General features: G+C 38.3%; 1 protein-coding gene across 1 annotated transcript in view; it reads left to right on the top strand.

Annotated features, from left to right (window-relative positions):
- Window positions 1-1,542: 1,542 nt before the first annotated feature.
- Window positions 1,543-17,707, top strand: part of ERCC6 (ERCC excision repair 6, chromatin remodeling factor) — a 43,613-nt gene continuing 27,448 nt past the window's right edge. Inside the window, 6 exon segments of the mRNA XM_036385760.1 lie at window positions 1,543-1,663; window positions 2,403-2,836; window positions 5,310-5,430; window positions 7,360-7,468; window positions 9,112-9,838; window positions 16,318-16,443. Of these exon segments, the coding sequence (XP_036241653.1) occupies window positions 2,406-2,836; window positions 5,310-5,430; window positions 7,360-7,468; window positions 9,112-9,838; window positions 16,318-16,443 (1,514 nt within the window). The 5' untranslated portion in view covers window positions 1,543-1,663; window positions 2,403-2,405.

Here is a 17,707-nt window from a genome sequence, read left to right as displayed (position 1 = left end):
ACGGATGGACCACCACGGAGCAAGCTTTAAAGGCCTGTGGGATCTCTCCCTGCGCTGACTTTAATGGAGCCACAGAGATTTTCAGCTGCTGGAGGATCTGGTTCAGCAGACTCCAGCCAAACAGCCTCCATGCACACAGCCTGTGAGCCTGACCCAGTTTGCCCAGACTCGTTGTAAAATTTGCTTTTTACTGACAGAGTTTATTCCCAGAGTCTGTGGTGCTTCATGGACAGATGTCATTGATGAGCTCCCGAAAGGAATTCCCACATTTTTACATCATGGTTTCAGAACACTCCCAGGAAGACCATTTTCAGTCCCATATATGCCCTTATAACCAGAGGACAATAGGGATCTTTATCAGCAAGCTCTGCCTGGGATCTTGGAGTCAGGATACAGCATATAACTGATTTGTTTTGCAAGCACCTGCTTTGATGCAATAATATTTAATGTTGGATTATAGCCCTTCTTCCCATCTTAGTAGTGACCATCTCTGACATTAGTGATCTCTTAACCCATAGAAGTCTGCTAACATGTAGGAAAACCTTCCATTTCCTCCTTTAGGAAAAAAGCAGCCTGTCATTTGAAAACTTCTCTCCTAGCTAATAATACAAAGCCCTTTTTTCTGCTTCCAGGAAAACTTATCTTTTGACCATCAGTAATCAGTTTCTGGAAAACTGAGCCTACCCCTCCATGCCATAGTTTAGTTTTGACAGCAGCTTGACATTGCTTTGTCCTTACATGTCCCTGGTTGCTGCCTGTCTCAGACTTTGCACTTCACATTTTAAATTGTTTCAGCAGTTACAGAGCATCATTCCTTCTGTTTAGAACATGGCAATGAAGATTTAGAAGTTTCCTCATTGTAGTCACCAAATACTAAAGGATATTTGCAGTAACAGTGTATTTCAGAGCAAAGGAAACAAAGAAGACTTTATCAATGTAGCACTGCTTTATTTGCATGAAGACCTTTCAGGTCCAGGTCTTAAAGGTATTAGAAAACCCATTCTATGTTTTCCTGAGACTCATAGACATTACAAGGCAGTAATAAATTAATGGAAAAGAAGGAACGTCAAGGACCTGAAACTGTAGTTCAGAATAAAGCCAGAAAAAAGCCATCAACATGTTTGGGAAGTATTTATTAACACAAGTGTTCTGCTAAACATTTACCCTCTCACAGCTGGACCAAGGCTGCCAGCAGTAAACTCAGTTCTGCTGCCCGAAGGAGGGGGAGCTGGATGCGGGAGTTTCACGAGGTTAAATGAGGAGGCAGAAGAAGGGGTAAACAGGCAGAGGAAGCGGCGGGACCCGCGGGACAGAATTCATTTCTGCTCCCGTCACCAGCTCAGCTCCGGAGGCCCGACCGGGACAGGGACCGGGACCGGGACCGCCCGCGCAACCCTGGCGCTGTCCCCGCGCTGTCCCCGCCGCTGCGGAAGTGACGCGCGGCGCGGCTCAGTGCCGCCCAGGCGCAGGCGCGGTGCCGGAACCGGAACCGGAGCCGGAGCCGTGCCGGTGGAGCAGTGCGGCCCGGCCCGGCCCGGCCCGGCCCGGCGCTGCCGCTCCCGCTGCTCTGCGGGGCGCGGCTCGGGCACAGCCCGCCGGCAGCCGGAGCCCCGCGCCTGACCGTCCCGGCCGCGCTTTGTCCAGCGCTCGCTCGCACACAGAGGTGGGTGAAGCACCGCGTCTGCCCCAGCCCCGCTTGGTGCAGGCGGGGCAGAGCCCCGGGGCCCCGCGGGCCGGGCGTGGTGTGGTACCTGCTCCCTGAATGCAGGACCAAGGCCTGTGCGGGCGTGTTCCCCGCGGGTCGCAGGAAACCGTGGGACTGAGATCCATGGGCTGCCGTGCTAGGAGAGGGTGCTGAACCATACCAGCTCCAGGCTTGCCTTAGTAAGTCAGTCTAGCATTGATTTCCTGAGAAATTAGGTGCTGTATGCTCCACTTAAAAGTTTGAATTGTCGAACTAAAGCTTATGGCCTACTACCCTCACTGGTGCTTTCAATAGCAAGCCTTAACCTGTTTCCAAAAGTTGTATTTTTTGGTTTTGTGTATATTAAGTTGTACATGTTTTTGTTATGTCACAGCCTTCTGGAGCATGACCATTTACATACAAGACTGAGTTCACTCTCTAAAGTAGTAATTTTTACACATTGTCTTATTTGTCTTCATATCAGTGTCTTCCAGGGGGGTTGTCTCTGAGAGGTTCAGGTCACTCTTTTGATTGTGAAAGTTGGTGTGGAGATGCCTCTGCAGGAAGGAGTGATGGAGAAGTAGACTACCAGGTGTTTTGAAACAAGAATTTCTTATAAACATGTTTATTGATTTGCTTACCCTTTGGCGGGGGGCACAGTCTTCATGAGGAGCTTTTTATGTGTTCTTATGACAATGTCCTTCTTCTTTGTTGCCAGAGGATGCCAACGCACAAGAGTCACCCCCCAGACAGTATCCAAGAACCAGAGTCTGCCACTACTTCAAGCAATGATTGCCTGCATATTGATGAGGACTTGGGAGCTGAACAGGAAAATGGCATTTGTGACAATGGTGTGGGTAACGGTACTGGAGTTCCCAACTCTGACTGCCAAGCTTCCACTTCCATGGCTGCTCCTTTGGAGGTGCCCAGAAGAGGACATCCCCTTTTACAGATCAACAGGCAGCAGATTCAGTCTGTCTCATGTAGTGCACATGCTGCTGAGCTCAAAGATTTAGGAGTTGATGTCTATGACCAGGATGTGTTGGAGCAAGGAGTTCTTCAGCAAGTAGATAATGCAATTAATGAAGCGACTAAAGCAGCAAAAATAGCTAACGCATCAAAAGAGTATGAGTCAGTACTGGAGGATTTGAGGTAAATTGTATTTTTTCTTACTGTTTTTTTCTGCTACTGACAATCTAATGAGACTTGGTGTCTCCTGTTTTTAAAATCTTAAAGAGGAAAAGATGTTTTGGATGTGCTTGATCACACATACTCTTTGGAGTCACCTTTTAAAAATGAAGAAAATATTTTTCACATGAGACAATGCTTCATTGCTCTTATTTGACTAATCTAGTCATGCATCAAGACAGCAGGGTAGAGTCCACCTCCTTTTTCTGCTTTGTCTCCTACCTCACCAAGATGCATCTGTTTTCTGGGCAGTGGAGAATGGCATTATACTCTCTTATTCAAAGTTACAGTCAGAAGAAGTGTCACTTCCTCAATTCTGTATGTTTTGTGGGGTCACCTGCTTTAAGTTACATTCCTTCTGTAACTTTGATGACTCCATCTCATGAATGTCCTAGAGCCAAAACAACCTTATCACAAGTGTTTGTAAGAAGTGCTTAATGATACCTTAAAGGAACCAAATGTTTAAGTAACATTGATACTATTGATAGCAGAAGACTTTGAGGAATAGGACCCAGTAATCTTTCAAATTTTGATCTCCCTTTCTGTTTCCTATCTCATTGTAGAGTTACCATGTGAACTATTGCAGGTGAATTATTCTACCTCTGAATGTTTCACTGTATTGCATTAATGGTTTTTTTTTTTAGTGCTCAAGAGTGCTGTAGGTCTCAATTATATGTACTTCATTAATTTTCTATCTTGGGTGTGGAGATGTGAAGTTAAATGAGTTTGCAGCACTGAAATTTAATTTCAAGTGTTGTGGAGCAGAAGACCATGAGTAAGGTGTTACTGAGAGTAAGAATGGAGCAGCATGACCATTACAATTAGAGTATGTGGTTATTGAAGAGTGATGCACAGCACTGTTAATTAGTTTTTGTTTTCCTGGTTTTCTTTCAGAAGCATCCTATGATTTTTCTTATCCCTCTATTTTCACCTTTCCCTCCAAGTCGTAAAACAAGGTTTACATGAGGGAATGCAAATGGTTTATGCAGATTTGCAGAATCTTGTCTGCATAAAATGTAATGTGAGAATCTGAAAGTTGAATTTTGATAAAATTAACAGGTGTAGCTGACTTTGAGCAGAGGGACTAACAAAACAGACATGAGTAAAGGGTAATATAATTGCTTAAAATCCTGTAGCACAGTGAATGCATGACTAGAGAAAAAAATCAAGCAAGAAGTTTTTTTGAGTAGTTTGCACAAAGTTCATGGTAGAAGCTGCATTATTCTATAATATACACACAAATTTAAGCAGAAAAATGAGACTAAAAATGTTTGAAGTTAAATCCTGTGTAAATTACCAAGTCCTGTTAATTAAAGTTTTGTGGAATAAGAGAGTGTCAAGAGACTCCAGGGTCAGGGAAGCAAGAGCCAAAATTAGGAGATGTGCAGGAGGATGGCGTACTGCAAGCAGCACAACTGGAGAGTGAGAAATAAAGGGGATGGTTCAAAAATGTTAAAAGAGAATGGAAAATTGAGGATGGCAGTAATTGCTGGTAGACTATATCTCCTAGGAAGGATAACAGTGGTAGAATTCAGACTAAAGCTGGAAGTAAACGTGGCCCAAAAATTTCCTCCCTGGCAACAGAGGAGAGTTCCTTACTGCTTATCTTTGCATACAGGTGGAATAATGGCTGCTTTGCACGTCTTGTCATCAGTTGTCTTTGACTTTTTTCATAATGCCTGGAGATTCTCATTTGTGTATCCTTACAAAGTATTCTGATATATGAATTAACAAACCTAGGTTTCTTGCTTTTGATGGTGGGACACTTCCTTCTTCCTTGCAAATGAATTCAACAGCAGAAACATATTAGGTTGTAGCATGTAGTTCTACTTGAATTTCATATTTTATATGGAAACATGAAAAATGAGAGTGTGTGGGTATGAGAAGTTTAAAAAACTTCCATATTTTATATGGAAACATGAAAAATGAGAGTGTGTGGGTAGGAGAAGTTTAATGTTGATGTCCTCTTAATTCTTTGAACTAGTCTTCTCATGGAATTGCATGTTTGTCTTGTAATCTACTTTTTGCATGAAAGGTAAAAAATATGGGTTTCCTTATATAATGGTATCAAACCGTTAAAAGCATTTCAATTTTTGGGTTGTTTTGTTTACCTTGAATAATGAAAATAACCACTCTTGCTTCTCATCATCACACTTGTAACTTTTGAGTACTAAATACTACAGTGGTTATCAGTTCACATTCTTCTGCAATTTTACTATTACCAAAATTTAGTTTAAAAATATTTTATTATGTACAACTTTAAGTGTTAGTCTTTCCAGTGTTGTTTAAATATATTATGCTTATTCAGAACCTTGCCTTTAGACCTTTTTAAGTCTTATGTGAAATCTCCTGAAATTCTTAAATTGTCAGAATTGAGAGTGTGCTTTTTTTCTTTCTGAAATTTACGAATTGATTGCAATCTTATTATTTTTTTCAGATCATGTTCAACATCTCTGAGACATATAAATAAAATTATTGAGGAACTTTCACCTCAAGCTGCTGACAACAAAAATATTAACAGAAAACTAGATTCTGTGAAACGGCAAAAATATAACAAGGTAATTGGATTACAGTAATTTCCTGTTAACAATACTGAGTTTGTACTTTGTCTTAAGGTTTGGCTTTTGTTATATAATTCTTAATTATATAGTTCAGAGTCAATCTAGAATTGCTGTTCCTTTCCTTTGAGATGGTTTCATACTAATTTAAAGAATGTAAAGTGCTGAATTTTTTTTTAATCTGAGTTTTGGAACAAGATATAAAACTGAAGTTCCAGTCTTCCAGTTCAGAAGATTGATTTGCATTAATTTAATTAAAACCCTCATAGTAATATTTGGAGAATTGACCGAGCCTTGTTAGGGCATGATTCAGTAGTTTAACTAAATCTCAGGTCTCGTGGTTATTCCTTCCCTGTGTTCTTTTCCTTAACCCTCTTTCATTATCTGTATCTTGTCAGTACACATGGTTTCTCTCTGTGAGCCCCTTTAACTCATTGCTTTGTCAGAAACTGCTGCAGCTTTTTTCTGGCAGAGCAGAGAGTTAAGAGAGTTGTAAAGCAATCCAGCTGGCATCAGGGTATTGTAGGCAATAGACCTTTACAGATGTGAATAGAAAAGAGATCTGAAAAAAAAGAAACTTCTACTACTCAGGAATATAGCACCTTGATCAGCTCATTGTCTGCTGGAAGTTCACCCTATTACTTTCTCTAATGATAAACCTGACTGTGAAACTTACTGTCCTTTGCCCTCAGAAGGCCAGTCTTAGGTCATTTGCCACTGACTTATTCACTTGCAGTTTTTTAACCTTGATAATTTCAGAAACCTGGATAATACAGTGCTTATAATTTAGCCAATTAAGAAAGTGATGGGCTAGTACAGACCAGTGTAAAGGACTAGAAAAAGCAGGCAAAGGACTAGAAAAAAGTAGCTGGAAATAGTAGGAAGAAATGCGTTAAACCAGACTTACTGTTAAAGAATGGTCACTATTCTGCATGTTTTCATACTGCTTGAAGATATTTGCACACGTGTTAGTTGCAGGGGAAGTTCAGACCTCCTTCCAAGTTTGTTGTTAACCATCTTTGAAGTGAAAGAAAAAAATCTTTTGAAAATCCTAAGCCATAAAAGCGGTCCTAATAACCTGAATTTTGCAATGGATGTGATTTTTACTGAAGTATGTGCCATGGAGTTATAAATGTGAAGGTTACGTTGCCTGCCTCTTTGTTTTATGGGTTGGAATGTTTTGTTTCACAAAGGAAAGCTAGCAACATCAAGGAGTCATACCATCACAACTAGATACACTGTTCAAGATATTACAGTCAGAAAACAGGTATAACGAAGCATTATTAGCTAAGAATTATTTTTGTAGCAGTAATAAACTATATTTCTTACATAATCTGTAACATTGATCTTTTGAAGTCATTTCACTTTTTATTTTTTGCTCTTAAATTAACCGTGACCACTCCTGAACTAACCATGTACAAACACCTATCAGGATGTTGGACTGATTTACAATTTCAGTTCTTTTGTAACAAAACATTCCAAAACTTTTGGGATGATGAATAAATCTTAGTAAATCTTACAGCTCTTATCTGTGGCTTGGTAGTTGTGAACTCAGTCTTGCAATCATACGCCAATCTCTTGGTGCTCTCTGCATCTCAGCAATCTGCTTTGATGGGCTTCCTTCACTAGAATCAACACATAAAATAGCCTTAAGAAATGTGTGTGTACATGAATTTTGTGTGTGTAAATAGCCTGATCTTACTGTACACATATGGAAAGATAATCAAAATTGTGTCTCCTGTGGGTTGGAGCCCTGTGGTATTATGGTGACGCTTTTTTTGCACTTTTTTTCTCACATGTGATACTGTAAATATTTGAATATGAGATTCTGCTTGAAACTGCTGCAAATATCTTGATTTAAGTGTTGTTTAAAAGGTTAGCAAATTTATAAAGCAAACTAAAAATTAAATTACATCATTCTTGTTGAAGGAGCAACAGCTGAAGAAGATAAAAGCAAAACAAAAACGTCTTCAAGGAATACTTGGTTTAACAGAGTTTGCTGATGAAGCAAATGAGGTTGAATATGAGGAAGATGAAGGTATGTGTAGGAAAAGGCTGAAAGTTCTGTTCTACTTTGTAATGCCTTTTTTCTGTTTGAAGCTATTTTGTAAGGTTTTTGCCAGTAAGGAAATAAATTTCAGTGGTTGGCATTCAAAGAGAGTTAAGAACACTTATTCTGTACACCTGCAGATTTGCAAATCTTGGTATATTCATGTGGGAAGTTTTAAAAAATGGATGTTAATCTGTGTTCAGCCGTGTAGGGATGGCTGAGGCACATTAGAGTATTGGGCTTAATAAATTGGAAATCCTAACATTTTTTTTCACAGCTAATTTGATAAAGATGACTAACATCATGATTGAATTACATTTTATATGCTGGATGCTATCAATCAGCATTAACAAAATTGGTTTTTCTTTCTGTTGGGAAGTATCACTAGAAATGGAAGAGGGAGGTGCTCTTCTTCTCAGGCTGCAGTGCGATTTTTAAAATTAAAAGTTTTCTTCCAGAATATATGTTGCCTCAGTGTTTTGCTAGGTGTTCTTCCTCCCTGCTCTCTGCAAGCTAAGCTTGGCCACAGTCAATAAGCTGCACTATTCTGCAGGGCAAGTTTGGGTCCCATTTGTGTCTGTGCATCACCTGTGGGTTATATTATTTGGAGAGGTGAAAAAACTCTTTGTGCTGTTTGACCCTTGCACATGTGGCTGGAGTAGATTCCCATCTTGTACAGCTCATGCTTCTCTCCTGATTCAGCAACACTTAAAGGAGTCAAAGCCTCAGTTAACTTTGCTCAGTAGAAAAGCATATTAAATCCTATTTTCTTTGGAGGGCTCATGCAGCAAAACTCAGGCACCCAGTGTGTTGAAATGTAACTAAGAAGTGAGTAGAGCCCAACAGAAGAAATGGAGTAGTTCCAGTAGGAAGGGGTGGAGATGGAGGGGTTTTCATGCCTGGTGCACTGTCGTTACTCATTAAACATATGATAGATACAGTGCTTTAAAATGTGACATTTAAAGCTGTGCTGGCAGTCCTTATAGACTTATTTTGAAATTCTGGGTCCTAGTAATAGATTTCAGGGCAGAATTCCCCTTCAGCTTCCTGAATTCGAGAGCTTTTCTTTTTCTTTGGTTTCAAACAGCAGTTACAGTTTGTGTATAATAAGTGCACCTAAAAGTGCTCTTTTATGGCAGAGTGCTGTGCAGCCAATCTGACTTCAAAAGTCATCATCTTCATGTTAGTACTGTAGGCTAGGAAGACAGATTTTGGGTTTTTTGGTTTTGTTTTATTGTTTGTTATTTTCTCATTGGGTTTTTTTTGAAGCATATGGTAGGACAGTCTGTGTTTTGTGACATTTTTGTCTGTTGTGGTAATCAAAGTGTCAAATTTCAAGCTTTTGAGAAGGACTGAAAAATCAATAATAAAATTGAAATGGGCAGTGTTGGTGCAGATGGGAACACAGTGGTTTCGTGTTCTGAACATGGTGATATATTGACAGTTGACAACACAGGTGGTACATTAGAGTTCATGTATCATTGGGAATTGTAATTTTATGGTAGTTATTGCTGCTGTGTGTTGTTTCAGAAATATTTGCATTTTGATAGTACATATAACACCCTTGTTCCTGTGTTTTAGCTACAGAGAAGGTGTTCAAGGCATGCTCTTTGTTCTGACTTTTGTTGCAGAACCTGGTCCATCATCCCTTGGCAGTATGCTTATGCCTGCTCAGGAAACAGAGTGGGCAGAGCTCATCCGAACTGGTCAGATGACTCCATTTGGAACTAAAATACCTCAGAAGCCAGAGAGGAAGGCACGACAGTTAAGGCTAAATGAAACATCTGATTTTGAGAAGTACTTAGCAGACCAGGCTAAATTGTCATCTGAAAGAAAGAAGTTATCCCGTCACAAAGGAGCAAAGAAGAAAGCACAAGCCAAAAATGTTCAGCGTGTGGCTCCTGCAGCTGCCACAAAGGAGAAAAGTGGTAAAGCCCTCTCAAAAACAGATAAGCGTTTAAAAAAACACTTGCGAGAGCTTCAGAAGCACGCCCTTCAGATTCATTCCAAGGCCAGGATTCCAAAGGAGCAGAAATACCCAGAGGCCAAGAAGTGCAGGCATGAACAAGAGGATGATAGTGGGGAGTCTGAGTATGTACCTGATGAGGAGCTCTTTGATCCAGAAGCAGCAGAAGAGGAAGAAGAGCAGGCATCTTCTCTTGCTGAGAGTGATTCTGATTATGAACTTAAGAGTTTATCAAGAAAAAGAAAACATTTGGTGAGGAAGGGTTCTAAAGAAGCTGAAAATGATGCTGACTGTGTTCCAAGCTCTGAGGAAGAGGAGCGTACACCAGGGAAGCACAAAGTGAGACGATGGAGAGATGATGGAGACGTGGAGTATTATAAACAGAGACTAAGGTTAGTCCTAGACATAATAATAGTAGTAGTAGTAATAATATAATAATAAATTAGTATGTTGAACATGCAAAGGACAATAGCTACAATAGACTGCTAGGGAGTATGTTAAAGTAAGGGAAATGAGGTAGTCAGAAGAATCATAGATAGCCTTCCAGAAGGACTCAAACATGGAGATTAATTAAAACAGCTTTGCTGTTGAACTTTTCTTGTTGTTATAGGTCTTATTTGTGGATCACCTGTGCTAATCTGTGATTTATGAACTTGGATAACCTATGTGTTGGTGATCACAGGCATGTTGTCTCTTTTCTAGTATAAGGGTTGAGCTTCATATAATAAACTTTAGCTTGTTGATGGCATGTGTACTTTTAATTAAGTACCTTTACTGAATATCCTTCAGGTAGTTACATAGTCCTCTAGAAAGTCATGGAACTTGAAAACAGCTTCTTTAGAGTGAGAGGAAGAACATGTATTAGGGCAGTCAGTGAAGGGGGATTGATGTAGTGATAAAGCCTAGCATAGGAACTTGATTAATGCTTGGGAAGCTCAAATTTTACACTTCTGTGGAAATATAAAATCTTATGGATTTAAATGGTGCTGTGTCAGAGAATATCAAGAAGTAGAGGTATAAGCACCATCTCCCCTGTGGTGAGAGCCTGAGTTGCTCTGGAGGAAGAGGTATCTTCTGGTAGCAGAAGTGCTCTCAGTTGGAGAAAATCTCATGTAGGAAGAGCCCGACTTCACTTTACATCCCAGGTTACAAAGGCAGATTAGGAACTGATATAAGGCAATACATTTGCAAACCCAGGATGTTGCTTTTCAAAGGAAGGCACAGTTTATTGCTCTTGAATAGAAATTTTGGCAAGAGGTTAATCTGAACAATGTCCAAAGGGTCAAAAAAATATATTTTCTATGGGATGCATTAACAATTGTTCTTAATCGGTAAAATATTTACTGGTTTATTGAATAAAACTGTATTCTTCACATTTAAAGTAGACCAATATTAAATCATTTTTAATTCAGTGTTTTCATCAAGAGTAATTTATTTTGATTGAAAGTTTTAATATGACTCACAGTTTAAATTCATTCAAAAACGTTTTTTAATAACGTTAAGATTGTGACAATTTATCCTTAGCAAAGTCATATCATAGACTACATTTCTTTTGGTTACTGAAGTTACAATAAAAGCCTAAATGAATTTTAGAAATATCAATAACTGTAATTGCTACCAAAACACTACATCTCTTAAAAATTTCATAGCTACAGTTATTGTGGCTGTTAAGCTGCAGCTGTCCACATTGATGTTTTTATGCTGACACCCCCAGGTAATCTTCATTATGGGAAATGCCATGAGAAAATAAAATGTAGTGAATTAAGAAACATATTAAGAATGCTATAGAAATGCTGTCATTTGCTTACATTTATATCTTGTTTCATGTCAGTTTTACTTTTGAATGCAAACGAATGAGTGAGATTATGGTATATTTTACCCGTGAGAGAGGCAGAAGAAAGTCCTTCAGGATTACTTTATTCTTCTGAACATCTAGTCTTGTGCTTGGCAATGAATTCAGTCCTACACTCTTAGAGACTGAAAATGAGTTTCCTTAACATTAAAACTTTTCAGAGATGGGACTTGAAGAGATTGGTCTGTGTCAAGGGGAAACTACATTGATGTTGTTAAAGCAGGATAATTAGCTAACTGCATGACTGCAGAGCATCTCTAGAACAAGAGACTGTTGTCAGAATGGGAGCTGTTGTCTGTAGGAAATGTCAGGCAGGAGAGCAGCCTGTCCTTCTAAAGACTGCTTCCAGAGGTTGGCCTAGTCACTCAAAGCAAGGTATGAGCAATGGAACATGAAAAAGTAAAATTTAGCTATGCAGAATCAGCTTAGGCTATCAGGAATTTCAGGTTTTTTCCCTTGTGTGGGTCTTGCCTTTCACTAGTTAGTGTTACTGGAGCCATGTTTCTGTGTAGACATGCAGATGAACAAAATCTTCTCTTCTGAAAGGTCTGTGCCTAAGGTGAATTCATAGCTTGCTAGAATAGTGAACAGTACCAGGGAACATCAGGGTTATGAGAGTAAGGTAAATAGGATGCTGTCATGCACCTATTGGTAATTCAAATATTCACTGAAAATTAGTGTGTTGTTGTTCCCAGCTATCCATATTGGCTATTACCAGCTGAACACAGATGCTTAGGTAGTCAGTCTCTAGGATGGTACTGGAATGTCTCAGAGACTTGAGCTCCATCATCAGGTATATTGAGAGATCAAAACCTGTTCCCTCCTGCCCAGTGGAATGCTCTGATGTCGTGGTTTAACCCCAGCCAGCAGCCAAGCCCCACACAGCCACTCACTCACTCCCCCACCAGGGCAGTCAGTCAGTTTATTTGAAGACTATGGAAAGAATGAAAATGAACCTGTTTTATAACTTCTTTTACCAAGAAGCACAAAACAATAGTAACCTTGAATGCCTATTAAATGAGTAGGAAATAAAACTTTTTTGTTTTTTTTTTCTCAACAAGAAAACTGCAAATTTTTTTTGTATTATTCTCAAGCTATGCAGATATGGAAACCACAAAGTATCAAGATTTTGTTTATATTATTTAAAGTTTTCCTTTACATTTATTAAAATGCCAAGCATAAGTATAAAGTAATTTTTTCCTGCTTATATGTAATTAATGCATTACATTATTCAATCAGGATGGTGTCAGTATAAGGTAATAGCTTGGAGTCATAATAAACCTTAGCAGTCTGAAGTACATTCTTCCCATGCCAGATGTCAGTATGTATCTGCCTGCTGCTTCAAGGAAGAATTACAAGTCATATTGTGGGAGATAAGTGCTGTGTCTGTGTTTTCTTGTGTATTCTGTATTGGTTGTTATGTACAGTTGTTTGACTTCTATTGCTGTCAAGTGCACAGAGGCAAGGCTGGGAAGCTGCTTCTTTTCTTGTCTCTCCAGTGATATCCAGGCAGCTGAGTAGCAGGAAGTTTTGACTGTCAGTACACACAAAGCAGTTGATTCATAAAGAAAAAAATTGTGTTAAATTAAATTGGTTTTCACAGATCAGCTTTCATGTGCTAGCTTTCTTTGATGTATCTGAGTTATTGAATCTCTCTGTGTTTCAAAGTTCTAAGTTAAAAAAGGATTAAATATTACCTTTCCTGAAAGATACTTTCTTAAAGCATTCTTACTGCTCTTTAAAGTGACAAAGCCAGGACACAAATGAAGATATATTTTCTCTCACTCACTGAGTACACCTTTCGTTCTAAACTCAAGTGTGTAATTGTCTACATCAGTCTAAACTTACTTAGGGAGGCTTGTGGTACTAACTGCATGTATTTCATCTGTTAGGACATACCAATTAAATCCACCCATATAGACCATAAAAAGTTAGATCAAAAAAGCAATACTGAATGCGTCAATTTAGCAAATTAGAATAATCTGTAAGGGATTCTTAGATGTATAAAATATAAAACATATTGTGCTTCACAAATGCAAACTATATTAAATACTCAGCTTGGTTCCTGACTGCATTTAAAAAAAAAAAAACCAAACAAACTTAAATTGTGCTCATTACTGTTTTGGGTGCAGAATTTCTTTCTAGGGTATTGCAATAAGTGTGAAATGGGCTTAGTATCTGAATACATTCCTATATTAAGAAGAAATTTAATTGTATGATATATGGCTTTCATACTTCACTTTCAGGGATAAAATAACATTTATGTCAGTGACAATGGACAATATAAGATAGATTTCTTAAAGGTCATGCTTCTGTTTTAAAGAGACTTTGGTAATTTTAACTGATGTGTGTAAGGAATATACTGACCAAATGAGCAGTAAGTTACTGTGTATTTAAGTCAAAGATGATGACCACTATTTCTCCCTCCAAAGTCTGACTTCCAGGGAAAAGGTACAAGACCAGATTAGCCAATAGACTGATCTGGTCTTGGAAATAGTGTTTGTCCTCCCATGGCTTCAGCCATTTGGATATTTACACTTTTCTTTATAAAATAATGACGTTTCAGTGTAGAATCTCTTAATGGTGTGTGTTACATTAAGCTCGCAGCCTTTCAGAAACTGAATAGCTTCTTCAAACTTTGAAAGTTGTTTGTGATAACAAGTTGCTGCTATTTCTTTAAACTGGTAATTGATGGCTAAAAACCTGTAGATATTTGGAAGAGATGTAGTAGCTCAGTGAAGTAACAGAGCATGTAAAAAGGAAATATTTTTCAGGAAAATTAAGTACAGGGTTTATTAGTTCAAATTCAAATTCTATATATTTTCCATGTATAATTTCAGGAGAAATCCCAATGTCGGTCACACTTCTTGGAGAAAATGTACTAGTGAAGTACCTAAATTCCTGGACAGCTTCGAGTTTACCTTGTAGTTTCCTCTTGGTTGTTTCTGGATCACTTTTCCCAATGCACACTAGAGGGCAATCTGCTCCTTCCCAGGGGAGGCTGCTGCTCCTGTGCTGGCTGGTGGTGATTCAAGTTGGAGTATAAAATTAATAGCAAATTCTTGTACAAATTATTGCCCTGGTTGGATTTAGTATGAATTGTTTACCTACATGTCTCTTTAGAAGCTTTGTAATCTGTAGCTGTTTTGATTTTAGTATGGTAAGTAGGAGTTTCCTTCCTTGGTTTGAGTCCTGTCATAACCCAGTCAGATGAAATAATCAAGTTGTGGCATGTCACAGTTACAGTAATGATGCAGTCTGAAGCAATGATTATCAGCATTTTTCAACTCGAATTTCTTTTTCTGGAGCTCAAAAAAGTAAGACCCTCTGTGCCTGATAGCATAACGTTGTAGTACTGAAAGAAACATAAATGCATTCTTATGCTATGATTCTAGAAGGTATCATACCAGCCTGCTAGACTGCAGACCACGAGTGTAATTTTGTAATTTAGCAGACTGCTACTCTAAGATAGAGATTTCCGTTCCTGTTAGGAAAGGTTTATAAAAGAGGAGAACACTGACATTTCATGTGTTTTTAGTAAGTTCTTTTATACAACTTAGCTGGATTCATGATTTCATGTAATGAAATAAGAAGAATCCTGTATAAACATTAGCAAATCATCAGTTCTAAACAGCAAACTGATGGCTGTCTTTGTTCATCTAGTTTTTTTCCCTGGATATGCTCTTTTTTCCCCCATCATTATTTTTGCTTCTGAAGGCATCTTGACTTAAGAGATCAAAATATGCTTCAGTGAAACTGGCTCTCGAAACCTGACCAGCATTGTGTGGTCTTAGTTTTTCAGTGCTTTCATTCTTGGCAGTGATTGGAGCTTGTGTGTATTTGGAGATGGTGGTGTTTATTTTGAGTTGATAGAACAATAGCAAGTTTGTGACTAGTTCCATAAAGGCAGACTTGAAGTATTTTCTCAAAAGGTACTACTGAAAAGTCCATATAGAAACCTCACACAGTCAGCTTTCTTTCATGAGAAAGAGTGTATGATTGTATTGCTTGGATGTGAAGTGTTGAACTTCTTCCCTGCTCTCTTGTTCCTAACACAAGCGTTCTTAAATTTGCCAGGTATGCAGAGACTGTTAAGTGGAAGTTTGCTTTTGCACTGCATTCAGAACAGTAGCTTATGGATGTTTTTAATCTGTGGTGTGCCTTGCCAGTTTCTGTAGGGATTTTATCCGTTTATCCACCACATTCAGTGTGCCTGCAGTAAATGGCACTTCCAGGAGAGAACTCCAGCAAGCACCAGATTGTCAGTGAAGCGCTGTTGGTCGAGTAGTACATAGCCAGCTAGAGTACACTTTACCTTTAGAGGCAGATGGGTTTGGGTCACTGAAACACAGGTTCATCATTTTGTTGGAACGTTGAAGATCCTTCGGTACTTTCTCAGCAGTGGGGGAATGATGGGACAGGAAGGTAATTCTCTAAGCTGCCTGAAGTCCAAATAAGTTGAGGCTGCAAACCACAAATCACACTGTAATTCCAAAACCTCATAAAACTCATTATCTTAATAATGAATGTGTTACAGATTTAGAGCATGTCACCCTGAATATGGTGATGTTTCCAACTGAGTCTTCTGTATAAGATTATACACTTCACTTTTCTCTACAGAAGGAACTTAAATTTAAGTGTTCAAGTAAATTAATAAAATAGCTTCAGACCACCTAAACTTTATCAATACTTTGGTGGAGGGGGAGTTTAAGGGGAGTGAGATTTAGGAGTTTAAAGGCTTTTTGGTGCTATTAGCTGTTGATTTCATTATGTTAGCAATTTTGTCTATAGAAAATTAAAAAAATGTAACTAGCTATAGAACATGTTCCTTTTCTAATATACCAGACATCTCAAGCCTTTACTTGTGTAATTCTCTCCTCCAAAGGATCACTATTTTAAATCATAACATCAGATTATGTGGGGTTTTTTGGGTTTTTTACTTGATCAAAATTCAGTGTCATTTTCATGCAGAATCTTTTCCATGCTATAACTGAATGTTGATTCCTTGTGTTATTCCAGGAAGTGGCAAAAAGAACGTTTGAAGGATAAAGAACATCAAACTGCTGAGGAACTTTCTGAAGAAAGTGATGTTGAGTTTGAAGAGGGTTTCAAAGTACCAGGATTTCTCTTCAAAAAGCTTTTTAAGTATGTATTGTGTACTTTATTTCAGTATAATGCCGCTGTATACTGTTAATAGTATTAGTAGTAATAGTCATAGTGAGTTCCAGATAACCTTTGCTGTAACTTTTGCTTCAGTGAATGATGCCTCAACTTTGCTTCAATTGTTTCAATAGGATTCTTTCTTTTAAAAAGATTTCAGGATCAAACTTCAAAGAAATAAACTTATTGTGACCACAAAATGCAATTATGTGACGGTGATAACTGGCTGATGTGAATATTGTAAATGTGTGTTAGCTAAACTATGAATTGAGAAGCGCTCTTTGTCTATTTGTATAAATGAATTCTTTTATTGATATATGCTTGTTCCTAATTCAGGTGTGGAGTGGTAGAATAATTTTACTTTGAAATATAAGATGATGGTAAGATGTGATAAAAGAAAACAAGAAATATGGTGTTTCTCTGATTGAGTGGAGTGAAATTTTCTGCCAGTAGAAAATATGGAGAACTTTTTCTTTAAGTAACTACTGAAAGTCTTTTCAAAGTAACTGTTAGTAATTCATATTATAAAATAATCTTGAACATTTTGCCAGGTAAAATTTTAAAATATAGAGAGTAAATTCTTAATTCCTCTGGTAGATGGAAAACACTCTACAACTCATTCTTTAGTTATTTAATGCTTAATTACAGATTTCAACATAGGTGTTTTCTGTTTCAGTTTTTTAAAACATAGTGCCTTGTGATGCTTTCAAGTTCATCTCAAAAAAAAAAACCCAACGCAACTACAAGTTAGCAGCTAACCACTTAATTTTATCCATAATCTCTCCTTAAATTTCATGCATAATGGGCTTGAATTCAGTTTTGTTGGCAACATTTCACACAGCAGGAAAATCTTCTCTTCTCTTGAAAGCAAAGTCTGTTAAAATCTTATGTAGTAGAAAGCCCTGGTTTATAATGGGTGTGTGTGGTAACCCTTCCAAGAGAACCACTTAGTCTTGACCTCAGAGAAATTATTACTGTTGTCCTGTAGTCCTCAGAAGGAAAGCACTAGCTCTGAAATGGGGTTGAATTAATGCCTTGGTTGCTGGGACCATCCAGAGCCAATATGTGGTCTCCATTTGTTTATGTGAAGGTACTGCACAAGTATTCATCTTGAGGACGGATGTGTGGTCTGAGCAACCCAAAGGGAAATGAAATAGAGCAGTCACTAAAAATTAATCTTGAAGATGCAAGCCTCACTAATGAAGGGTATCCCTGCAAGCATGAGTCAGTTGGCAAAACTTCTTAAGTG

Source organism: Molothrus ater, chromosome 8, assembly GCF_012460135.2.
Source record: "Molothrus ater isolate BHLD 08-10-18 breed brown headed cowbird chromosome 8, BPBGC_Mater_1.1, whole genome shotgun sequence".
Lineage (NCBI taxonomy): Eukaryota > Metazoa > Chordata > Aves > Passeriformes > Icteridae > Molothrus > Molothrus ater.
The sequence above is the reverse complement of the archived record's forward strand: the minus strand, read 5'-3'. Positions and strand labels throughout refer to the sequence as shown.